This window comes from Oryx dammah, unplaced genomic scaffold (assembly GCF_014754425.2).
Source record: "Oryx dammah isolate SB20612 unplaced genomic scaffold, SCBI_Odam_1.1 HiC_scaffold_1, whole genome shotgun sequence".
NCBI classification, from domain to species: Eukaryota; Metazoa; Chordata; class Mammalia; order Artiodactyla; family Bovidae; genus Oryx; species Oryx dammah.
In genome coordinates, this window is record NW_024070185.1 from 24,775,585 (window position 1) to 24,801,970 (window position 26,386).

General features: G+C 42.3%; 1 protein-coding gene across 1 annotated transcript in view; it reads right to left on the bottom strand.

Moving 5' to 3' along the window:
• The window catches only part of ADAMTSL1 (ADAMTS like 1), a 797,811-nt gene that overhangs the window by 32,283 nt on the left and 739,142 nt on the right, over window positions 1–26,386 (bottom strand). Inside the window, exons 24-26 of the mRNA XM_040238476.1 lie at window positions 13,057–13,269; window positions 10,819–10,999; window positions 7,449–7,656 (exon numbers count right to left, since the gene is read on the bottom strand). Of these exons, the coding sequence (XP_040094410.1) occupies window positions 7,449–7,656; window positions 10,819–10,999; window positions 13,057–13,269 (602 nt within the window). The remainder of the gene's footprint in view (window positions 1–7,448; window positions 7,657–10,818; window positions 11,000–13,056; window positions 13,270–26,386) is intronic.

Genomic DNA, 26,386 nt, shown 5'->3' on the forward strand with positions numbered 1-26,386 from the left:
GAGATTTCTCCAACAATGGCTAAAAGCACATGGAAGGATGAGCAACATCACTAATTATTAGAGAAATGGAAATCAAAACTACAATGAGGGGGCTTCCCTGGTGGCACAGTGGATAAGAATCTGCCTGCCAATGCAGGAGACACAAATTCAGTCCCTGATCCAAGAAGCTCCCACATGCCACAGAGCAACAAGCCCGTGCACCACCACTGTTGAACCTGTGCCCTACAGCCCGCAAGCCGCAACTGCAGAGGCTTTGTGCCACAACTGCTGAAGCCTGCAAGCCCTGGAGCCTGAGCTCCACAACAAGAGAAGCCACTGCAATGAGAAGCCTGCGCACCACAACCAGAGAGTAGGCCCTGCTTGCCGCAACTAGAGAAAAGCCCACTCAGCAACGAAGACCCAGCACAGCCAAAAAACACTACAATGAGGTCTCACATCACAGTGGTCAGCATGGCCATCATCAAAAAGTCTAAAAATAATACATGCTGGAGAAGGAGAAAAATGACGCCTCCTACCCTGTTGGTGGGAATGTGAATTGATGCAGCCACTATGGAGAACAGTATGGAGGTTCCTTAAAAAATTAAAAACAGCTTCCATATGATCCTGCAATCCCACTCTTGGGCATATACCTGCAGAAAACTGTAGGTGGAAAAGACATGCACCTCAGTGTCCACTGAAGCACTATTTACAATAGCCAAGATCTGGAAGCCTAAATGTCTAAACCTAAATGTCTATTGACAGAGGAATGGAAAAGAAGATGTGGTGTATTTATATAGTAGAATACTACTCAGCCATAAAAAGAATGAAATAATGCCATTTGTAGCAACGTACATGGACCTAAAGTGTATCATACTAAATGAAGTATGCCAGACAGTGTCAAATATATGATATTGCTTATATGTGAAGTATAAAAAAAATGGTACAGGGGAACTTATACGCAAAATAGAAATCGACCCACAGACATAGAAAAGAAACTTATGGTTACCAAAGAGGAAAGGCGCGAGAGGGAAGGATACATTAGATATTTGATATCAACATAAACTATATATAAAATAGATAACCAACAACAACCTACTGTATAGCACAGGGAACTATACTCAATATTTTGTAATAACCTATAAAGGAAAATAATCTGAAAAAATGTATACCTGAATCACTTTGCTGTACATCTGAAACTAACACAACATTGTAAATCAACTCTACATGCATTAAAAAAAATTCAGCATCCACATGAACATGCTAGATGAGTATTTCATTTTTTTCTTTTTTTAAAATTAATTTAATTTTTAATTGAAGGATAATTAACTTTACAGAATTTTGTTGTTTTTGGTCAAACCTCAATGAGTATTTGCATTTTTAATAAGACTCACAAGTGATTCACATTAAAGCTAGACACATTTTGCCTAGAGGGGTTTAGAAGAAAGAAGGGGGTGAGAGTATTTGAGAGGAAGGAATGAGGCAAAGACCTATTTTCCTGTCTTTTAGGAAAAATAATCAGTGAGCATGATCAATGTGCACGTATACGCCCTTGAGTGACCTCTGTGATACAGTGCAGAAACATCTCCCATGTGTAGCCAGATCTGTTCCCAATTGTAGTTTCACAAACTGCGAAGAAGCCTTGAGGGCCTACAGGTGGAGCTGCCTTGGGTGGAACGAGAGCTATCAGAAGGGGCTTTTCCAGGTAAGAGAAAGATGATATCCCCCAGCTGTGGGAGCAAGCGGGAGCTCATGCCTCTTTGATTATGAACTACATGTATTAGGTCACTGAAAATAAGGGGGGTTGGTAGAGGCCCCCAAAAGGAGCCTCTGGCTGAGTGTGTTGATTTGCTAGCATGGAGCATTATCCCTGAGCTCACCTGGGACACAAATAGCTTTTCAGTTGCAAAGAAATTCTGTGGCCACATTTCCTCCAAATAACATTTCATCTTCATTAGAGATGGCCACAGTGTATTACCTTAACAGGAAGTTCCAAGTGACTGTTTTCCCAAGAGCACTCCTAAGGGTGGGGATGAAGGAAAACAAATGCACTAACGTGTAGATACCAGTTCCAATGAGTTCAAGTTGTTAACTGCCTCCAAACATTTAATCATACTTGTTCATACAGTTACACAAAGAATTAAGAGCCATGTGGTTGCTTTGGGATGTCCTTGCAGGCCAAGCGTAATGGTATGTTTCAGATACTGGCCATTCAGAAACTGTACCTGACCAATCAGAATGGTCATGCTACCAGTTAGCACTGGCCTTTGACAAACCACAACAGCTGTTCCTGCATGGCTGGTAGGAACCAGCTGATTATCTGTCTTTGCAGGCAGCTCTTAGAGGTCTCCAGTGCTTCCCTGGTGGCTCAGAGGTAAGGAATCCGCCTGCCAATGCAGGAGACACGGGTTGAATCCCTAGGTCGGGAAGTCCTCCTGGTGAATGAAACGGCAGTCCACTCCAGAATTCTTGCCTGGGAAATCCCATGAACAGGGGAGCCTGGCGGGCTACAATCCATGAGGCCACAAAAGAATCGGACATGACTGAGTGACCCAACAACAAGAGCAGTGTCTGCAGTAGGAGACATTCTGAACACAGGCTTGAGAGAAACAGAGCGTGTACAATTGTGTCATTTAAGTGGCACACCAGACTTCTGTTGTCGGGGGAGGCGGGGCTGCTAACAACATTCTAAAACAGAAGGGGTCAGATGAGTAGGACAGCTACACTTTGTCTAAACAGAGGCCCTATCTACCTGCACTGGGGAAAACCTAGGCTCTAATTACAAATGGGAGTTCCTGACTCGTCCTCAGTCTCACCTGGCCCAGAAATGATGACAGCGGTGAAGTCACTGTCAGCACCCCACAGCCCTGGGCTGCATCTCTCATGGCCTGGTACATGTCATTATTTGTGCTGGTCTTTCTTTTTAAGTTATAATTAAACATAAAATTTCCTCTCCAAATGGAGAGTCAATGTGATTTCTCCCTCTCTCCAGCTGAGCCCCCATTTCTGCTCTGCTGAGCTAACCTGGGACTTTTTTGGTTAACCTCCAGCAAAGAATTAAGAAAGGAGTTGCTGGCACCAGCGAGACTTCAGCTTTGGAACAATGTACTGCACAGCAGAATCACTTTGGTGGCTTCTAAAATATGTTCATGCTTAGATCCCACTCCTGAACAACTGACTTCAAATCACTGGAGAAATTTCTTTAAGACCAATGTCCAGCAAAGACACCACCAAAAAAGAAAATTAAAGGCCAATATCTGATGAATATAGATGCAAAAATTCTCAACAAAATATTAGCAAACCGAATCCAACAACACATAAAAAATATCATGCACCATGACCAAGTGGGATTCACCCCAAGTTCACAAGGATAGTTTAGCATACACAATCAATGTGATACACAACTAAAGCAAAGACAAAAGACACGTGGATCATTTCAATAGGTGCAGAAAAGGCATCTGGCAAAATTCAACATCCATGCATGATAAATCTCACCAAAGGGAGTACAGAGTGAACATATCTCAAGATAATACAAGCTAATTTATGACAAATCTACAGCCAATATAACAGTGATAAAAAGTTGAAAGACTTCCCACTAAAATCTGGAACAAGGATGCCCACTCTCACCTCTTCTATTCAACATAGTACTGGAAGTCCTAACCACAGCTGTCAGACAAGAAAGAGAAATAAAAAGTATCCAGATTAGAAGAGAAGAAGTAAAATTGTCTTTATATGCACATGATATGATACTTTATACAGAAAAGTATCTACACAAATTATCTACAAAAGACTCTACACAAAAGCTATAATGCGCTGATAAATAAATTCAGCAAGGTAGCGGGATACAAGATTAACATACAGAAAATGTTGTATTTCTTTATACCAACAACAAAATATCAGAAAGAGAATGTAAAACAGTACCTTTTAAAATCAAAACCTCCAAATAAAGTATTTAGGAATAAACTTCACCAAGGATGTGAAAGACTTATACTCTGAGACCTATAAAACATTAATAAAGTAAACTGAAGATGATTCAAAGAAATGGAAAGATAACCCCTGCTCTTGGATTGGAAGAATTAATATTGTTAAAATGGCATACTACCCAAAGCAATCTATAGATTTAGTGAGATCTGTATCAAATAACTCAGTATTTTTCACAGAACTAGAACAGATAATCCTAAAATTTATATGGGACTGTCAGAATTGCCAAAGCAATCCTGAAGAAAAGGTACAAAGCAGGAGGCATAACCCTTCCAGACTTCAGACAATACTACAAAGCTACAGTAATCAAAATAGCATGGTATTGGAATAAAAATAGATATATAGATCATTGGAATAGAATAGAGAGCCAAGAAATAAACCCACACACCTATGGTCAATTAATCTTCAACAAAGAATCCAAGAATATACAATGAGAAAAAGATAGTCTCTTCAGCAAGTGGTATTGGGAAAGTTGGATAGCTACATGTAAATCAGTGAAGTTAGAACACACCCCTTCATCATACAAAAAATAAATTCAAAATGGCTTGTGAAGTCACTCAGTTGTGTCTGACTCTGAGACCCCATGGACTGTAGCCTACCAGGCTTCTCTGTCCATGGGATTTTTCTAGGCAAGAGTACCGGAGTCGGGTGCCATTGCCTTTTCCAGGGGATCTTCCTGACCCAGGGGTTGAGCCCAGGTCTCCTGCATTGCAGGCAGACGCTTTACTGTCTGAGCTACCAGTTCAGTTCAGTGGCTCAGTCATGTCCAACTCTTTGCGACCCCAGAGACTACAGCACGCCAGGCTTCCCTGTCCATCACCAACTCCCAGAGCTTACTCAAACTCATGTCCATCACATCGGTGATGCCATCCAACTATCTCATCCTCTGTCATCCCCTTCTCCTCCTGCCTTCAATCTTTCCCAGCATCAAGGTCTTTTCCAATGAGTCAGTTCTTCATATCAGGTGGCCAAAGTATTAGAGTTTCTGCTTTAGCATCAGTCCTTCCAATGAATATTCAGGACTGAATTCCTTTAGGATTGACTGGTTGGATCTCCTTGCAGTTCAAGTGACTCTCCACCAAGAGTCTTCTCCAACACCACAGTTCAAAAGCATTAATTCTTTGGCACCCAGCTTTCTTTATAGTCCAACTTTCACATCCATACATGACTACTGGAAAAACCATAGCTTTGACTAGAAGGACCTTTGTTGGCAACGTAATATTTCTGCTTTTTAATACACTGTCTAGGTTGGTCATAGCTTTTCTTCCAAGGAGCAAGCATGGCTGAGCCACTAGGGAAGCCCTGAAGACTTATAAGACATGAAACCATAAAACTCCTAGAAGAGAATGCAGGAAAAACATTCTCTGATATAAACTGTACAAATATTTTGTTACTCTCAAGGCACTAGAAATAGAAACAAAAATAAACAAATGGGACCTAATCAAACTTACAAGCTTTTACACAGCAAAAGAAATGATAAACAAAATGAAAAGATACCTACAGAATGGGAGAAAATATTTGCAAATAATGCAACTGATAGGGATTAATCTCTAAAATATACAAACAGCTCATACAACAACAAAAAACAAATAACCAATCCAAAGATTGGCAGCAGACCTAAATAGACATTTCTCTAAAGAAATACAGATTGCCAATGAAAATACATGAAAAGATGCTCAATATCACTAAATATAAGAGAAATGCAAATCAAAACTACAATGAGGTACCACCTCACACTAGTCAGAATGGTCACCATGAAAAAGTCTACAAGTAAGAAATGCTGGAGAGGGTGTGGAGAAAAGGGAACCGTCCTTGCAGTCACTATGGAAAGTAGTATAGAGGTTCTTCAGAAAACTAAAAATAGGATTACTATATGATCTAGAAATCCCAGTCCTAGGTACATATCTGGAGAAAAGCATAATTCAGAAAGATACAGTCACCCCAATGTTCGGTGCAACACTGTTTACCATAACCAGGACATGGAAGCAACCTAAGTGTCCATCAGCAGATGAATGGATAAAGAAGATGTTGCACATATATACAATGGAATAGTCCTCAGCTATAAAAAAGAATGAAATAATGCCATTTGCAGTGACATGGATGGATCTAGAGATTTTCACACTGAGTGAAGTCAGTCAGACAGAAAAAGACATTATATTGCTTATTTGTGGAATTTTAAAGAATGGTACAGGTAAACTTGTCTGTAGACCCGAAATGGAGTCACAGATGTGGAGAACAAACCTGTGGTAACCAAGGGGAAAAGGGGGAGAAGGACAGATTGCGAGACTGGGATTGACATATATACACTACTGTCTATAAAACATCAATAGATAACTAATAAGAACGTACTGTATAGCATAGGGAGCTCTACTCAGAATCATGTAATGGCCTATAAGGGAAAAGACTAAGAAAGAAAGGATGTATGTGTATGTGTAGCTGATTCACTTTCCTGCATAGCAGACAGCGGCACAACATTGTAAATCTAATATGCTCCAATAAAAGTTAATTAAAAAGACCCGCAAAGTACATGCACCCCTAGGTTTGCAGCAGCACTCTTTAGAACAGCCACACATGGAGATAATCTAAATATCCACTATAGATGAGTGGGTAGAGAAGGTGTGGTATGTATATGCAACAGAATACTACTCAGCCTTAAAAAGAACAAAATAACGCCATGAATGCAACTAGAGATTATCATACTAAGTGAAGTAAGTCAAAAAGAGAAAGACAAATATATGATATCACTTACATGTAGAATCTAAAAAATGATACAAATGAACTTATTTACAAAACAGAAACAGACTCATAAGACCTGAAAAATAAACTTATGGTTACCAAAGGGGAATTTTTGAGCATTACTTTATTAGTGTGCAAGGAGCTCCAACCAGTCCATTCTAAAGGAGATCAGTCCTGGGTGTTTTTTGGAAGGAATGATGCTAAAGCTGAAACTCCAGTACTTTGGCCACCTCATGGGAAGAGCTGACTCATTGGAAAAGACTCTGATGCTGGGAGGGATTGGGGGCAGGAGGAGAAGGGGATGACAGAGGTTGAGATGGCTGGATGGCACCACCGACTCGATGGATGTGAGTTTGAGTGAACTCCGGGAGATGGTGATGGACAGGGAGACCTGGTGTGCTTCAATCCATGGGGTCATAAAGAGTCGGACACGACTGAGTGACTGAACTGAGCCAAAGGGGAAGGAGGGGGTTGGGATATAGTTGGAATTAAAAGATACAGAGGACAGTGGAGGCTGATGGGCTGCCGTCTATGGGGTCGCACAGAGTCAGACACGACTAAAGTGACTTAGCAGCAGCAGCAGTGTATATATAATAGATAAGCAAGGACCTACTGTATAGCACAGGGTAATCTACTCAGTATTTTGCAATAACCCATAATAGAAAAGAGTCTGAAAAAGAATATATAGGCACAGCTGAATCACTTTGCTATACACTAGAAACTCCACAAATCGACTAAAAACAAAGCTGTCTTACCTGGCTCCAGCTGGAGAAGGCCCACTCCACACACAACTGCTGGTTACAGGCCTGGGTGTCGACTGGCCGCTTGGCAAGCTGCGTGCACACATCACTGGGCACAGGAGTGGAGATCCCTGAGGCTTTCAGCTTCTGGCAGGTCACCCGGCGGGTCTGGACGCCTCCCCCACAGCTCCGGGTACAGGCAGACCAGGAGGTCACCATCCACCTGGGAAGAGGAAGAAGGATTAGTGCAAAGGGTCAAGCCTTGAGCAGAGGAACAATGCCAAATACTCTCAGAAAAGGAGCCCCACAGCATCCTCCTGTTCTTACCACACAGCAGCTAATTGCAGGGCCGTGTCTCTTTTCACAGAATATTCCTGGGGCAGTAGGTGAAAAATGCCACCCCCACCCCTCCCAGATATCTACATGAAATCATCTCTGGAACCTGTGAATGTTACCTTATTTGGACAGAGTGTTTCCAGATATAGTTAAAGATCTTGAGATGAGCTTGTCCTGCATTATCTGGTTAGGCATTAAATACCATCACATGTTCTTGTAAGAGAAAGGCAGAGGGAGATCTCACATGGCAGAGGAGGGGACAGTGTGACCACAAGGGCAGAGGCTGGAGTGCTGTGGCCACAAGCCAAGGGACACCTGGAGCCGCCAGAAGCTACAAGGACCCAGGAATTGATTCTCTCCTGGAGTCTCTGGAGGAGGGGTGTGCAGCCCTGCCGACATCTTGATTTTGGACTTCTGGCCTCCATAATTAGAAGAGAATAAAAATCTATCATTTTAAGCAACCATGTTTGTGGTAATTTGCTATGGCAGCTACAGGAAATAAATACCCTTTGGAAACTGATTAAAAAGGCACACTGTGAAAGATCAGTTGCTTTATCTTAATATTGGCCCCCAAAGCTGTAAGCTTGCAGATAAAACCCTCAGCAGAGGCAGTCCTTTAACCAGTTATACCAGTTCTGATTCTTCCTAAAGTCATTCAAGTGTGGGGCAGAGAAGGGCCTGTTTCCCAGGGAAGATCAGATCCAAACCTGGGTTGCCTCCTGACCCCAGAGGCAGTCTGGGTCTCATTTAAGCCAAGTTTTGTCTGCTAGTACTCACTGTTTTTCCTACCTCGCCTTAACCCACGTCTCATTTGATTTGTTTAATCCCCCAGAAGCCTACAAAGTTCCTTCCAGCTTTCTGGAGCAATTTCCCACCTCCATGAGTCACAGTCCATAGGTCTTATACCTCTCAGAGGGTGGTTTATGTGGTGACAGTAGTTGTTCTTAGGATGTTAGGTTCCAGCTGCAATTTGGATCCTCAGAAGTGAGACTGACCAGGACTGTGACAAATAGCTTTCCTCATAAAGCCAAGCTCTAAGTTGGGAAACACTGAAATCCTTGGAGTGTATACAGATATGGAGGGATTCTTTTTGGATGTTACCCTGTGCTAATTCTCAAAGAGGAGGGGGAAGGAGGTGTAGTTTGTGGAAAAAAGATTTGGTTCTTTCCAGCCATTTCATTCAACCTAGAAAAAACATTGTTTGACTTTATTGCTTTGTGGAAGGGTGGGGGGGATGCTCTAAATGAAGTGGCTGACACAGCTACCTGGGTCAAAGTGTGACTTCACAGTGCAATTCAAAAAGACAACTGGGGCCACACCTGTTTGTGTGCAGAGGAGGGGGCTGACATGCCCAGGAAGCTTGGTGGGAAAACCAGTCAAAGATGAGCCTGTGGCCACTTTCTAGTTCAATGGTGCCACATCTGGCTTTCAGGAGAGGTAAGTAGTAGGAACAGGGAGCAAATTTCTCCTGAACCTGGATCTGTGACTTATTTAGTTTGGTGGAACTTCCCTGCTCTGTTCGCCTTGGAGAGAGATGACTATGTGCAGATTTCTAACCCACAGGAGCAGAGCCACTTAGGAAGCAGGCCGAAGGTGTTTTAAAGCCCCTGAGGGTGCTGAAACCCAAGCAGACCCAGCCATTATTTCATCTGCAGAAGTAAATGAGGCTGATTGACTCTATCACCACAGCAAATCAAAATGTCCCTGGCATGTCCATGACCTCTTCTTCATTTCACACAGCTTGGCAAAGGCAGTCTTCCAGCCTCTCGTATCCCTGGTGAATGTCAGGCCTGCCTTTCAATCAACTTTTGTTTCCAAATATACATTTCAGCAATTTTTCAGGAGCTGGGGTGGGGGCTTTAAGAAAGGAGAGGTACGGGCTATGTTACAGTTCAGGAAGGGTATAAAAGGACATTAATCATTCCAGTGGAAACCTTCCCGTCAGCAAGTCAAACTGCTGATATTAATGAGTGTGTTTCACATTTCATTGAGGCTCTCCTGGTTTCAGCTGCTCCTTATGACTCAGCTGGCAAAACACAAAGTGGTTGCCTCAGGAGTGGGTGAACGTCCCACAGATAGGCAGTAAAGGGGTGTTTCAGGGCTCTGCCAAGTCTCCCCAGGCTCAGGGCGCCATGTAGGTGCCAACTCCAAGCCCATCCATTATTCCTTTAGCTGCTGCCTGACATGGTGAGGGGGAAGGGCACTGCTCAGTGGGACTCATGGCTGCTCAAAGCTCAAGGAAGATGGAAGAGGCAGAGACTGTGGGTATTGTTCTGGGTTATATAAGGAACCCAAGTGCAGAGAATGCACAGTTGGCCCCTGAACAACACAGGTATGAACCACACGGGTCCACTTGTACTCACATTTCTTTCACTAAATACCTATTAGAGTACTACACCATCTATAGTTGGAGCAGCAACTATACAGTTATGGATGGAGTTTTGACTGCTCAAGGTCACCGTCCCTAACCTCTGTGTAGCTCAAGGGTCAACTGTAAACCCAAAGTTGAAGCAACTATGGGAAGTGAAAATTTATTTCAACTTTAACAAGAGGCAAGCCTTTGTAGAAGAGAGGATAAGATTTCCTCAGCTAAAATGGAGTACTGATGAGCAAAGATATATAGTTAGAAGAAAGAGGAGGGGTTGGGGTATAAACTGGTGATCAGTATCCCCTAAGCACTTCAACCACAACATGTTTTTTTTCCCTCTTAACACCAGCCTTCTTGCTGCAGGATGAGAACTCTCTCTTGCCAGGGCCTGGGATATTCCCAGCCCCTAAACTGACCTTTTCAGGCCCTTGGGAAGCCCAGGCAGCTTTAGGTGACTGAGTGGTGAGGGACAAACAACTGAGAAAGGAGGCTTGTCCTGGGGGATGTTTTCTGTGCAGTGGGGAGTCTGGCGGGCCGGGGCCAACAGAACGCGCGGCTCCTTGGCCATCAGGCTCCCTCACTGGCACTCAGTGTCTCTCGCTCTCACAGTGCTTAACAAGGGCTGGCCGTGAGCCTGGCTGCAAGTCCAGGCCCATCCTGGGGAGGGGCTGGTGCACTCACCGGGAAGGGCAGTCTCTCCGGTTGCAGGGGATAGGCTGCACAGCAGGGCGCACCTTCCCTGCGCAGTGAGTGGGGTCCACCTCCGTGTTGTTTAGGAGACACCGCAGGCGGGGCTGCTGAACCCCCCTGTTGCCACAGGAGGCCGAGCAGGTCACCGGTCTGTCCACAGACCACCAGTAATCTGTCACAGGAGGAGAATCAGAGGTGACAAGAAGGTAGCATCAGTGCTCCTGCTGTTCCTTCGGGGCGGGGCGGGGCGGGGCAGGGAGGGCACGAGGTGCTGTCATGAATGAGGCTGTGCCCGTGATGCTTCCTGTGGTGCAGTGGTAAAGAACCCACCTGCCAGTGCAGGAGCTGCAGGTTTGATCCCTGGGTCAGGAAGACCTCCTGCAGAAGGAAGTGGCAACCCACTCTAATATTCTTGCCTGGGAAATCCCATGGAGAGAGGAGCCTGATGGGCTACATCCACTGGGTTGCAAAGAGTTGGACACATGACTTAGTGACTGAAGAAAAAAGTGCCCCTCAGTGGGCTCCATTCCCAGCAGGTCTAGGCAAGTCACATGGTCTCCAAGGGCCTGAGCTGGCTCATCCATAAAGTGAGTACAGTTCCCTTATCTCATCACGCTACTGGAGAACAGGATATAAAGAAAGTACAGGGCCTAGCCCTGGGCTTCCCAGGTGGTGCCAATGGTAAAGAACCTGCCTGCCAATGCAGGAGACATAAGGGATGTGAGTTTGATCCCTTGGTCAGGAAGATCCTCTGAAGAAGGGCATGGCAACCCACTCCATTCTTGCTTGGAGAATCCCATGGACAGAGGAATCTGGTGGGCTACAGTCCATGGGGTCACAAAGTGTTGGACATGACTGAAGCAACTGAGCATGTATGGAACACTGGGTCTAGCCCAGGACCTGGGACCTAGAACTTCATCAGTGGCTGTAGCGCTCATATTTTAAAACCTACTTCCTAAAGTAATTTTATTCCCCCTGTTGGTTTACTAGAAGGTGACTTTATTTTTCAACAAAGAGATATACAAGAGGTTCTCAACAATGATATTTTAAAGTCCATATTGGAGCTGGACTTTGTATATGTTACAGAAAAATAGCCTATTAAAAGAACATTTATTTATGGAGACTATGACATCAGTCAGAAAGGCCATTTCTTTGGACTTTCTATTGGGGGGTCTGGGACTCACTGGTAGGAGAACTGTTAAAAATAACTGTGGGCTGGTAAATTTTGAGTGCTTATTTGTCAGTTGTGTTTTACAAAACTTGCAGATGGACACTGCCTTCTGGTTTTCAGCAGAAACTGGCTGGCTGACAAGAAAATGCAACACTGACTTTCCTATCTGGAAGGCCAAATGGTGGTGGAGGGTGTTTCAGCGGAAAACCTACGAACTCAGAAAAATATCCACCCTTATGTGCTATTCTGGAACGAACTCTGTCGCTTCCCACGGAAGCCTCCATTTTAGGATATGTGCAGTAGAATTTTGCTTTCCTTGTAAGTGTTACATACAGGCCACAGGTAGAACCAGCCTATGGAAAACTCAAAGGCCTCGTGTAGTTTCTATAACAAGGCCAGTCTGGGCTCCTTTCCCAATCTGCTGGGCTTATTCGCTACCCTTTCTTGGGGCAGCAAATGCAGGCCCCATCCAAAGGCTCTTGGACCCGCACGTGTGCCTGGCAGGTGAATGTGTCAGCCACACAGACTCCTCAGTCTGCTCGCGGACAGACCACAGGGCAGGGGCCAGGCAAGCACGTGATGTGTGACTGTAGCTGAAAGCTCCTGCATGACCCAGTGGTCCTGGTGCCAGCCCCGATCTCCAAGGCAGGGGACAGAAACCACACGGTTCACCTCAAGAGGAAATTTTAAACCAACAGAGAAAACTTGTATTTCCCTAACAGGCAAGTGTGTGTGTTCTTTAGTGGTTAGGCCAGCATAAAGGAAACATCTGCTCTCCTGTGTGGATCTCCTTGGTCCTGAGCAGCAGTAACATGATGAGCAGAAGGGCAAATCTATGAAAGTAGCACTGACTTTTCCAGGTTCTGCTGAGATGCAGATAAGTGGCTTTTCTGAAGAGAGCCTCATGGTAATGGCAACAGGGTTGGGTTTCCATTTTCACACTCTTAGGAACCACTGGGGATCAGAAATCACTTTGTTCTGTTAGAGAATTAGATTTCCAAGTAGACTCTCTTTTTCAAGAAGCAAGGCTGGCACCCAGGTCCTGAAGGGTTTCTTACCTTGGATCACTAAAAAGGCCTTCTGCACGAGCATTCCTGCCTCATTCTGAGCAAGGCAGCTGAAGTCCCCATGAGATCCACCACTAAGATTTGCAACCTGGAGAATCTGTCCAGCTGCCAAGATATGATACATCAGTCCTGTGACATTGGCCACTGGCTGGTCACCATGGAACCAGGTAATATTGGGAGTAGGGTCGCCTTTGACAGGGCAGCCTAGAAGGAGAGGAGAGGAGAGGAAAGCCATGAATACAGCCAAAAAGGACACATTCCTGATGAGCTGCTTGACTATGTCCATGAATTTTGAGGCCATACATTCAGTGTTGCTTCCCTATGACATTCCCAAGCAAATAGGAGATATTTCTGTTCTCTGAGATACTGGGAAAGTGACTATTATTCATTCAACTCAAGGGAAAAACCCTGGGGAACATGAAGTACCTATTTTAACCTATGTCCCTGTAATAATTAAAAAAAAAAATGAAGCAATTAAGATTTACTCATTGAATGTGATTTCACAGATTAATTAGTTCCTATGCCATTTTAAAAAATTGTAGGATAACTGCTTTACAATATTGTATTGGCCTCTGACATAAATCAACATGAATTAGCCACAGGTTTACATATGCCCCCTCCCTCCTGAGCCCGCCTCCCATCTCCCACCCCTCTAGGTTGTCACAGAGCACTGGGGGGAGCTCCCTGGGTCACAAAACAAATTCCCACTGGGTATCTGTTTTACATATGGTAATACATGTTTCAGGGCTCCTCTCTCCATTCATCCCACCCTCTTCTTCCCCCACTGTGTCCACAAGTCTGTTTTCTATGTCTGCATCTCCATTGCTGCCCTGCAAAAAGCTTCATCCTACCATCCTTCTAGATTCTGTACACCTGTTAATATACAATATTTGTCTTTCTCTTTTTGACTTACTTCACTTTGTATAATAGGCTGTTATATTGAAAGAAGTCACTTCTTCAAATCCAATGTTTTGGGGAAAAAACCCATGTACTGATGTATGTAGTGATAATTAAGAATCAAACTTGAATTGGTAAATATCTAATGTCTGCCTCCATTTTACTCTTTATGTGATTTTCAAGCCCCAAATTTTCAACAAAGACTAGAAAAACAATTTTAAACACTGATCTCATTTCTCTGTTAAGTCAAGAACTTTGGTCTTTTGACAGCTCTTCTGACAACTAAACCTGCATTGGACATGTAACATGTCATACTTATTACATAGTCATTTAACTTACTGTGTTACATCAAAATTCTGAAATAAAACTGAGATATGGTGTCTATTTAGCAGCATAAAATTAGTAAAATAAACTGCAACTGTGAGAGAACACTCATTACCTCTAAATTTGTACTTGCTGAATTTGCTGTTGTGACTCCAGAAATTTAGCTTCCAGAGAAAAATTATTTGAAAATTTCAAAATGCAAGATAAATCATTCAAAATAAAGATAGTAGAGGTTTTTTACTCAGTTCAGTTGCTCAGTCGTGTCTGGCTCTTTGCAACCCCATGGACTGCACAGTTCACTTAAAAAATATGTATTTGGTGCATAGTGTTCTGGGGACAGTTAAGTAAGTAATGACTATCTTCTTTTCTTCAAGGAGATCTCAACTGGTATGGGATGAAAAAACACACACCAATAAAGCTGAGATGTAGGCAGAAGATGGGATCAGTGAGACACACAGATGGCCACCTGCATGGATGTGTGTGCTTATGGATCTGTATGGAGAATGGATCTCCTAACGCTGACTTGTGCTGTGTTCTGGGGGCAGCACTGTTAGGATTTTTATAAGATGGCAGCGTTAACACAGGAAAGGTCTTTAAAGAGATGATCTAGCTTACTGCCAGAGGCCCAGAGATGTTAAGAAATGTTAACAGACCGTTCCAAGATCAAAGCCAGACCTTCTCTCTGACTCATTGCCTTCTGTTCTTTCCTCTATACCTACTACTTGTCTGGCAGGGCACCAACAATTTATTCGGTTGGCCAAGTTTGTCTGAGTGTTTGGCCAACTCAGTACTTAGGCACTTTGATACCTCCTTTCGTTGTCTGCTTACTCCCTTTATTCCCTTGCCTTTTTACATTTTCACTATGGTTGTGTAAGTTGAAGTAGTAGCAACAGACTGCTTCTGCAGAAGGCCCCTACAAAAACAATGCTAAAATTGACCCTCAGAAGTTCAGTCTGGAATATCATTACAGGACCCAATTTTTCACTCCTCCCTATGTGGACTCACTCTGCAGTGTAATTTTGCAGGGTGAACTATACTTCCCCTTCTCCTGACTTTAGTTTTGGCAATGTGACTACTCTGGCTGATAAAATGGCTACTAACAACCAGTCCATTCTGAAGGAGATCAGCCCTGGGATTTCTTTGGAAGGAATGATACTAAAGCTGAAACTCCAGTACTTTGGCCACCTCATTCAAAGAGTTGAAAAGACTGGAAAAGACTCTGATGCTGGGAGAGATTGGGGGCAGGAGGAGAAGGGGATGACAGAGGATGAGATGGCTGGATGGCATCATTGACTCAATGGACATGAGTTTGAGTGAACTCCGGGAGTTGGTGATGGACAGGGAGGCTTGGCGTGCTGCAATTCATGGTGTCACAAATAGTTGGACATGACTGAGCGACTGAACTAAAACTAAAAACTAAAACAAACACTAGAAATGAAAAATCTGAAAAGGAAATTAAGACAATTCCAGGATTTCCCTGGTGGTCCAGTAGTTAAGAATATGCCTGCCAATGCAGGGGACACATGTTCAATCCGTGGTCTGAGAGGATTCCACATGCTGCAGGGAAGCTAATACCCTGCACCAAACTAAACTGAGCCCATGCTCCTAGAGGACATGCTCTGCAACAAGGGAAACCACAATGAGGAGCCTTCACACTGCAACTAGAGAGTAGAGAGTAGCTAGAGAGTACTAGAGTACTCTCTACTAGCTACTAGAGAGTTCCTTCTGCTTGCCACAACCTAAAGAAAGCCCATGTGCAGCTACAAAGATGCAGAGCAGCCAAAATAAAAAATAGCATTTTAAAAAGAAAACAATTCCATTTATACAACTATCAAAGACAATAAAATATTTAAGAATAAACTAAACCAAGTAGGCAAAAGACATATACACTGAAAATTACAAAACATTGCTAAAATAAAAAAAAACATAAATGAATGAAGGGATACAAGAGAGTGAAAATGACTCACACAAATGGAGAAAATATTTACAAATCAGATCTGATAAGAGATTAATATATAAAGATATAGAAAGAATTCCTACAACTCAACAAAAAACACTAACCAAATTTAAAAATGAGCAAAACACTTGAATAGATATTTTTCAAAGATAGGCAAATGTTAAGAAGTACGTGAAAAGATGCTCACTAATTTGTTCACTAATTGCTATAGAAACACAAATCAAAACCACAATGATATACCACTTTATGACCATTAGGATGGCTATTATTTAAAAATGAGAAAAAAATTTAACTAGAGTTGATGAAGATGTGGGAAAATTATAATGCTTGTGTATTGCTGGTGGAAATGTAAAATGGTGCAGCCGCTGTGGAAAACAATATCAAAATTCCTAAAAAAAATTTAGAATTACTCAGCAGTTATTCTACTTCTCTACTCATCTCACATGCTAGTAAAGTAATGCTCAAAATTCTCCATGCCAGGCTTCAGCAATATGTGAACCATGAACTTCCAGATGTTCAAGCTGGTTTTAGAAAATGCAGAGGAACCAGAGATCAAACTGCCAACATCCTCTGGATCATTGAAAAAGCAAGAAAGTTCCAGAAAAACATCTATTTCTGCTTTGTTGACTATGCCAAAGCCTTTGACTGTGTGGATCACAATAAACTGTGGAAAATTCTTCAAGAGATGGGAATACCAGACCACCTGACCTGCCTCTTGAGAAACCTGTATGCAGGTCAGGAAGCAACAGTTAGAACTGGACATGGAACAACAGAGTGGCTCCAAATAGGAAGAGGAGTACGTCAAGGCTGTATATTGTCACCCTGCTTATTTAACTTCTATGCAGAATACATCATGAGAAACGCTGGGCTGAAAGAAGCACAAGCTGGAATCAAGATTGCCGGGAGAAATATCAATAACCTCAGATATGCAGATGACACCACCCTTATGGCAGAAAGTGAAGAAGAACTAAAGAGCCTCTTGATGAAAGTGAAAGAGAAGAATGAAAAAGTTTGCTTAAAGCTCAACATGCACTGGGATGACCCAGAGGGATGGTATGAGGAAGGAGATGGCAGGGGGGTTCAGGATGGGGAACACGTGTACACTCATGGCACATTCATGTTGATGTATGGCAAAACCAATACAATATTGTAAACTGATTAGCCTCCAATTAAAATAAATAAATTTATATATATATATAAAAGCTCAACATTCAGAAAACTAAGATCATGACATCCGGTCCCATCACTTCATGGCAAATAGATGGGGAAACAGTGGAAAAAGTGTCAGACTTTATTTTGGGGGGCTCCAAAATCACTGCAGATTGTGACTGCAGCCATGAAATTAAAAGACATTTACTCCTTAGAAGGAAAGTTATGACCAACCTAGATAGCATATTGAAAAGCAGAGACATTACTTTGTCAACAAAGGTCCGTCTAGTCAAGGCTATGGTTTTTCCAGTAGTCATGTATGGATTTGAGAGTTGGACTATAAAGAAAGCTGAGCGCCGAAGAATTGCTGCTTTTGAACTGTGGTGTTGGAGAAGACTCTTGAGAGTCCCTTGGACTGCAAGGAGATCCAACCAGTCCATCCTATAGGAGATCAGTCCTGGGTGTTCATTGGAAGGACTGATGCTGAAGCTGAAACTCCAATACTTTGGCCATCTGATGCGGAGAGCTGATTCATTTGAAAAGACTCTGATGCTGGGAAAGATTGAGGGCAGGAGGAGAAGGGGACGACACAGGGTGAGATGGTTGGATGGCATCACCAACTCAATGGATATGGGTTTGGGCAGACTCTGGCAGTTGGTGATGGTCAGGGAGGCCTGGCATGCTGCGGTTCATGGGGTTGCAAAGAGTCAGACATGACTGAGCGACTGAACTGAACTGAATTATTGTACTTCTGGCTATATATCCAAAAGATTTGAAAGCAGGACTTGAATAGATATTTGTACACGAATGTCCATGGCAGCATTATTCATGATAGCCAAATGGTGAAAACAACTCAGAGGGCCACCAACAGATGGATGGATAAGCAAATGTGATAAATGTATATAATGAATATTATTCAGACTTAAAAGGGAATTAAATTCTGATACATGTGACAACATGCATTAAACTTGAAAACATTAAGTACAGGAAGTCAGACAGCCTAGGACAAATATTGTATGACTCCCCTTATATGAGATTACCTAGAGCAGCCAAATTTGTCGAAACAGAAAGTGAATAGTAATTAGCAGGGGCTGGAGGAAGGAGCAATGGAGTATTATTATTTAATGGTTTGGGTTTCTGTTTAAGATGATGAAGAAGTTCTGGAGATGGATAGTGTGAAGTTGTGCAACAGTAGGAATGTAATTAATGCCATTGAACTGTACACTTAAAAATGGTTAAAATTGTAGATTGTACGTTAGGTGTATTTTTCAATAATAAAATAACTGAGGCGGCAGATGTGCTGGGTGCCAGTTTCAATCCTAGACCTCAAGAGACCTGGTGAGTTTTTGCTTGTGTTCTTGTGCCTTTGCCATCACTGTAGGAGAACATGCCTGGACTAGCCTGATGGTCCCAAGGGGAAGATGAGAAAAATGTGGAGAAGAGCCAAGTCAGTCCAGCCAAACCCAGTTTAGATCAGCTGAACTAAGGAAGATCAGTAAGAATAAATGATTGTTATTTTAAGCCATTGTATCTTGGGGGTTTATTTTAATGCATCTTCAGGGGTAGGGTGAGGTAACTAATTGATACATTTAGGGAATAGGGGCTTCCAGATCACCTGTGGATCCAAGGCATCCAGTAGGATGGAGTTTCTACCTGTGTGCTGACCCAGCTCTCACCTGATCTGGTTCACCATCTCAGAGGAGCAGGTTCCCCACATGCTTCTGGTGGCATCTAGGCATCTATATGCCATGAGGTTCACGGTGGTGTCACTGTACTCTTGTTATGAAATGAGGGTGCGAATGGCCTTGGGGAGAGGTGCATAGAGATCATGCCATTGGGGACCTCTAGGGACCCAGCAGCACCCATTCCCTCCAGTCCCAAATGTCATCTGGAGTCAGACGGTTTAATTTTCTAATAAAAGGCAGGGAAGCTGTATGTTTGTTGAGGCATATAGCATGATTTCAAAACTGAAGTTTGAAACAAGTACAGCTTCTTTGACTTACTGAAACAGACAGATCTATGTCTTCCTATCCCATTTGCTTTAAAGAAAAAAAAGGTGCCATATGCTGCTGAGAGGCTGGCTGCAATAATTGTTTTATTTGATTGTTGTGGACAGAGTACGGTGAGGTTGACTAGATTCCAAATTGAAAAATAAGAACCTTGCTCTTCCCAAGGAAACAGGAGATATTTGGCCAGGCAATCTCTCAATTTAGCTTTAATCTTCATTTTTCCAACTCCATTAGGATTAGTTTTCTGAGACACCATTTAGGCAGGGAAAGGAGTGGTAGCAGCCACAGGCTGTTTTCTGTGGCTGATAAAGTTACTTATCCAGGAGCCAGAAATCTTAGTCAGCTAAGTGGTACATTTCATACTGTTCATACTGTTCATGGGGTTCTCAAGGCAAGAATACTGAAGTGGTTTGCCATTCCCTTCTCCAGTGGACCACATTCTGTCATTCCACATTCTGAACAGTATGAAAAGGCAAAATGATAGGATACTGAAAGCGGAACTCCCCAGGTTGGTAGGTGCCCAATATGCTACAGGAGATCAGTGGAGAAATAATTCCAGAAAGAATGAAGGGATGGAGCCAAAGCAAAAATAATACCCAGTTGTGGATGTGACTGGAGATAGAAGCAAGGTCCAATGCTGTAAGGAGCACTATTGCATAGGAACCTGGAATGTCAGGTCCATGAATCAAGGCAAATTGGAAGTGGTCAAACAGGAGATGGCAAGAGTGAACGTTGACATTCTAGGAATCAGCGAACTAAAATAGACTGGAATGGGTGAATTTAACTCAGATGACCATTATATCCACTACTGCAGGCAGGAATCCCTTAGAAGAAATGGAGTAGCCATCATGGTCAACAAAAGAGTCTGAAATGCAGTACTTGGATGCAATCTCAAAAACGACAGAATGATCTCTGTTCGTTTCCAAGGCAAACCATTCAATATCACAGTAATCCAAGTCTATGCCCCAGCCAGTAATGCTGAAGAAGCTGAAGTTGAATGGTTCTATGAAGACCTACAGGACCTTTTAGAACTAACGCCTCAAAAAGATACCCTTTTCATTATAGGAGACTGGAATGCAAAAGTAGGAAGTCAAGAAACACCTGGAGTAACAGATAAATTTGGCCTTGGAGCACAGAATGAAGCAGGGCAAAGGCTGCTAGTTTTGCCAAGAGAACATACTGGTCATAGCAAAAACTCTCTTCCAACAACACAAGAGAAGACTCTACACATGGACATCACCAGATGGTCAACACCGAAATCAGATTGATTCTATTCTTTGCAGCCAAAGATGGAGAAGCTCTATATAGTCAACAAAAACAAGACCAGGAGCTGACTGCGGCTCACATCATGAACTCCTTATTGCCAAATTCAGACTTAAATTGAAGAAAGTAGGGAAAACCACTAGACCATTCAGGTATGACCTAAATCAAATCCCTTATGATTATACAGTGGAAGTGAGAAATAGATTTAAGGGACTAGGTCTGATAGACACAGTGCCTGATGAACTATGGACGGAGGTTCATGACATTTTACAGGAGACAGGGATCAAGACCGTCCCCATGGAAAAGAAATGCAAAAAAGCAAAATGGCTGTCTGGTGAGGCCTTACAAATAGCTGTGAAAAGGGGAGAAGTGAAAAGCAAAGGAGAAAAAGAAAGATATAAGCATCTGAATGCAGAGTTCCAAAGAATAGAAAGGAGAGATAAGAAAGTCTTCCTCAGCAATCAATGCAAAGAAATAGAGGAAAACAACAGAATGGGAAAGACTAGAGATCTCTTCAAGAAAATTAGAGATACCAAGGGAACATCTCATGCAAAGATGGGCTCAATAAAGGACTGAAATGGTATGGACCTAACAGAAACAGAAGATATTAAGAAGAGGTGGCAAGAATACACAGAAGAACTATACAAAAAAGAGCTTCATGACCAAGATAATCTCGATGGTGTGATCACTCACCTAGAGCCAGATATCCTGGAATGTGAAGTCGAGTGGGCCTTAGAAAGCATCAGTATGAACAAAGCTAGTGGAGATGATGGAATTCCAGTTGAGCTATTTCAAATCCTGGAAGATGATGCTGTGAAAGTGCTGCCCTCAATATGCCAACAAATTTGGAAAACTCAGCAGTGGCCACAGGACTGGAAAAGGTCAGTTTTCATTCCAATCCCAAAGAAAGGCAATGCCAAAGAATGCTCAAAGTACCACACAATTGCACTCATCTCACACACTAGTAAAGTAATGCTCAAAATTCTCCAAGCCAGGCTTCAGCAGTACATGAACTGTGAACTTCCAGATGTTCAAGCTGGATTTAGAAAATGCAGAGGAACCAGAGATCAAATTGCCAACATCCGGTGGATCATGGAAAAAGCAAGAGAGTCCCAGAAAAACATCTATTTCTGCTTTATTGACTATACTAAAGCCTTTGACTGTGTGCATCACAATAAACTGTGGAAAATTCTTCAAGAGATGGGAATACCAGACCACCTGACCTGCCTCTTGAGATATCTGTACACACGTCAGGAAGCAACAATTAGAACTGGACATGGAACAACAGACTGGTTCCAAATAGGAAAAGGAGTACATCAAGGCTGTATATTGTCACCCTGCTTATTTAACTTATATGCAGAGTACATCATGAGAAATGCTGGGCTGGAAGAAGCACAAGCTGGAATCAAGATGGCCGGGAGAAATATCAATAACCTCAGATATGCAGATGACACCACCCTTATGGCAGAAAGTGAAGAGGAACTCAAAAGCCTCTTCATGTAAGTGAAAGAGGAGAGTGAAAAAGTTGGCTTAAAGCTCAACATTCAGAAAACGAAGATCATGGCATCTGGTCCCATCACTTCATGGGAAATAGATGGGGAAACAGTGGAAACAGTGTCAGACTATTTTTGGGGGCTCCAAAATCACTGCAAATGGTGATTTCAGCCATGAAATTAAAAGACGCTTACTCCCTGGAAGGAAAGTTGTGACCAACCTAGATAGCATATTGAAAAGGTGAGATATTACTTTGCCAACAAAGGTCCTTCTAGTCAAGGCAATGGTTTTTCCAATGGTCATGTATGGATGTGAGAGTTGGATTGTGAAGAAAGCTGAGTGCCGAAGAATTGATGCTTTTGAACTGTGTTGTTGGAGAAGACTCTTGAGAGTCCCTTGGACTGCAAGGAGATCCAACCAGTCCATCCTATAGGAGATCAGTCCTGGGTGTTCATTGGAAGGACTGATGCTGAAGCTGAAACTCCAGTACTTTGGCCACCTCATGCAAAGAGTTGACTCATTGGAAAATACTCTGATGCTGGGAGGGATTGAGGGCAGGAGGAGAAGGGGACGACAGAGGATGAGATGGCTGGATGGCATCACTGACTCGATGGACATGAGTTTGAGTGAACTCCAGGAGTTGGTGATGAACAGGGAGGCCTTGCATGCTGTGATTCATGGGGTCACAAAGAGTGGGTCGCGACTGAAGTGAACTGAACTGAAGTGGTACATTTGCATAACAATTACATTTAAAATCATTTTTGTTTCCTGTAATCAGAGTTTAAATTGTGCAGCCAGACTATCTCTCTTAGCCCATCAGGGTCCTGCATGTTGGACCCATACCTAGGGCTTACCAGCTTGGCGCTCCTAGTGAGCATGAAGGCTGCCATGGATGTAGAGTTTTTGAAACTGAATGTGAGAAAGACTCTTGAGGAGCAGTGACTAAGACTTTGAGTATTTGAGAAGGTACGTTCACAGTAATGCCTCTCACTCTGAAATCTATCAGGGTGAAGATCTGTTTTGTAGGAAGTTTTGAAAGGAAAAGCAGTTGTTACTTTCACATTTAGTCACATAGATACATGACTGTCAAAAGAGAACTCTAGATTTTGGTAAGGTTCTTTGGTTTCTGTTTTCCAGTCTATAAATGAGAGCTTTTGATTTAATCAGTACTTTTCAAATTGATGCTGCTTGGGGCCCTAAGGTTTTGCAGAGGTATTGGGGAGGGGGAGAGGGTCGGGGAAATTTGATAGGGAATCTGGGTTCTCTGGATGGGGTTTTGGGGCCTTTATCCTCATTTCAATTACAGCAGAATTAATATATTGGACTTCTTCATAAGAAGATTCTTTTATTGGTAACCAGTGAGAGGATTTTTAAGGTGCTTTTAGGTTCTCAACATCATCTCAAACTCATTGTTCTCACTCCTCTTCTCAGATATACCAGTGTAAAGGGCAAAGAAGAATTAGTCAGTCTGTATTGTTTAGATCAACATGTAGTAAAATTGAACTATGCTGATGAAAGGCTCCTGGAAGGGAAGTTATATATGGAGATTACTGAGGATTAAGAAAAATGGAGATCATGGATAGTAGAGGAGGAGTGCAGTCTAGAAGATACAGTATGAGCAAAGGTACAAAGATGAAAAAACTGGTGATGTGTCTTAGAGAAAAGACTAAGTTGACTTGATTGGAACATGGGGAACAAAGATGATGCTGGCATGGTGGTAAGAGTTGCAATAGAGAGGATCTTAAAGGACAAAATATGGTCTTTGGGGAACCCTTGCAGGTTTCTGAAGAGAGGGGTGATCTAGGCTGGCTTTAGAAGAATTGCTAAGGTGGTTCTTTCTAAGATGTACTGGCTTGAGAGAAAGAATACAGGATATGAGACATACAAGAAATGAGACATATTTGCAAAGGTAGCTCTGGCAGGATGTGGGCAGAAGTGGGTGGAGACAAAGAAGAGAAGCTGAAGAGACTGGAACACTAGTAGGATTGTTAACAGAAGCAAGTAAATCAGGAAAAGAAGCTATTCCTTATTTCCATCCCAGTGATGGATAAATTCAGTTTTAAGCATATTGACTTTAAAGGTTGTGACAGAATCAAAGGATGGAAAAATCCATTGATATGATTAAAATGGAAGTTAGCAGTAAAAACTGAAGACATATTTTGGGAACCAGTCTCATAGATGTGTGGAAGAAGTCTTCAGTGAAAAGAGGCCAGGTCTCAGGAGAAAACAGTGGAAGAACTCTAATGTTCATTGATTGAAGAAGGGAGAGGAGGCATTAAAGGGGTCTGTGAGACAGGAGAAAAATTGAGACCATGTGATATCATGGGAATCCAGAAAGGAAAGGGAGTAAAGAAACAAATTACTAGCATATAACTGAGTTATACAAGAGTTTGTGGAATGAATGAGTGATTTCATTTTTTTTTTTAATGGAAATAACAAACGAAACATATTCTTTCCACAACCACCCTCTACTCTCTGAGCCCAGGTAACAAAAAGATAAACTTCATTCCAACTCATGTTTTAATAATGATCAGGAAGTCCAAGTTAGTGCAATTGGAAATAAAAGTGCTCTGCAAAGTCAAAACATCCCATTCAGTGCTATGTACACATACTTTTTAAAGACAGAATTTACCTCTGGGCCTTGAATCTTTAGAAGTATACCAACAGCTGTGTTATTAAGAAGATAAAGGATTAAAGAAGAGGGTGAATGAGAATGCTTAAAATGTTGCAAAACAGGAATGGGATAGATCTTGGCCAGAAAACTCTCAAAACAAGGGATTGACTAGGGATTGTAGCATCCAAAAAATGGTGAATAACACGGTTAAAACTTAAACAACAACAAAATACACAAAACAACAACTTTTGTAAAGCACTGAAGAGTAATCAAAAGCAGTGGCAGAAACAGAAGAGGAGTCTGTCCTAGAAACCCAGGAACTGCAACAGGAGTGATTTGCTATCTAATGGTTTTTTGCTGAGGAAATTCCTCAATCCCCATATGACCGAGGTTGCTGGAAAATGTATAGCTTTATTGTCGTGAGATGTCAGAGGATAGTGTCTGGGGGCTGTTAGAATAGCTGGAAAGTTAAGCAGTAAAATCCTTTAAGATAAACCTTAAAATTTGCATAAATCCTGTCCAAATTCTTTTTATTTATTTATTTATTTTAAAAATTTATTTATTTATTTATTTTTAATTTTTACTTTACAATTCTGTATTGGTTTTGGCATAGATTGACATGAATCCACCATGGGTATACATGCACTCCCAAACCTGAACCCCCCTCCCACCCCCCTCCCCACAACATCTCCCTGGGTAATCCCCACGCACCAGCCCCAAGCGTGCCATATCCCGCATCGGACATAGACTGGCAATTCGATTCTTACATGATATTATACATGTTTCAATGCCATTCTCCCAAGTCGTCTCACCCTCTCCCTCTCCCACTGAGTCCAAAAGTCCGTTATACACATCTGTGTCTTTTTTGCTGTCCTGCATACAGGGTCATCATTGCCATCTTTCTAAATTCCATATATATGTGTTAGTATACTGTATTGGTGTTTTTCTTTCTGGCTTACTTCACTCTGTATAATTGGCTCCAGTTTCATCCATCTCATCAGAACTGATTCAAATGTATTCTTTTTAATGGCTGAGTAATACTCCATTGTGTATATGTACCACAGCTTTCTTATCCATTCATCTGCTGATGGACATCTAGGTTGTTTCCATGTCCTGGCTATTATAAACAATGCTGTGATGAACATTGGGGTACATGTGTCTCTTTCAATTCTGGTTTCCTCAGTGTGTATGCCCAGCAGTGGGATTGCTGGGTCATAAGGCATTTCTATTTGCAATTTTTTAAGGAATCTCCACACTGTTCTCCATAGTGGCTGTACTAGTTTGCATTCCCACCAACAGTGTAGGAGGGTTCCCTTCTCTCCACACCCTCTCCAACATTTATTGCTTGCAGATTTTTGGATCGCAGACATTCTGACTGGTGTGAAGTGGTACCTCATTGTGGTTTTGATTTGCATTTCTCTAATAATGAGTGATGTTGAGCATCTTTTCATGTGTTTGTTAGCCATCCATATGTCTTCTTTGGAGAAATGTCTATTTAGTTCTTTGGTCCATTTTTTGATTGGGTCGTTTATTTTTCTGGAATTGAGCTGCAGGAGTTGCTTGTATATTTTTGAGATTAGTTGTTTGTCAGTTGCTTCATTTGCTATTATTTTC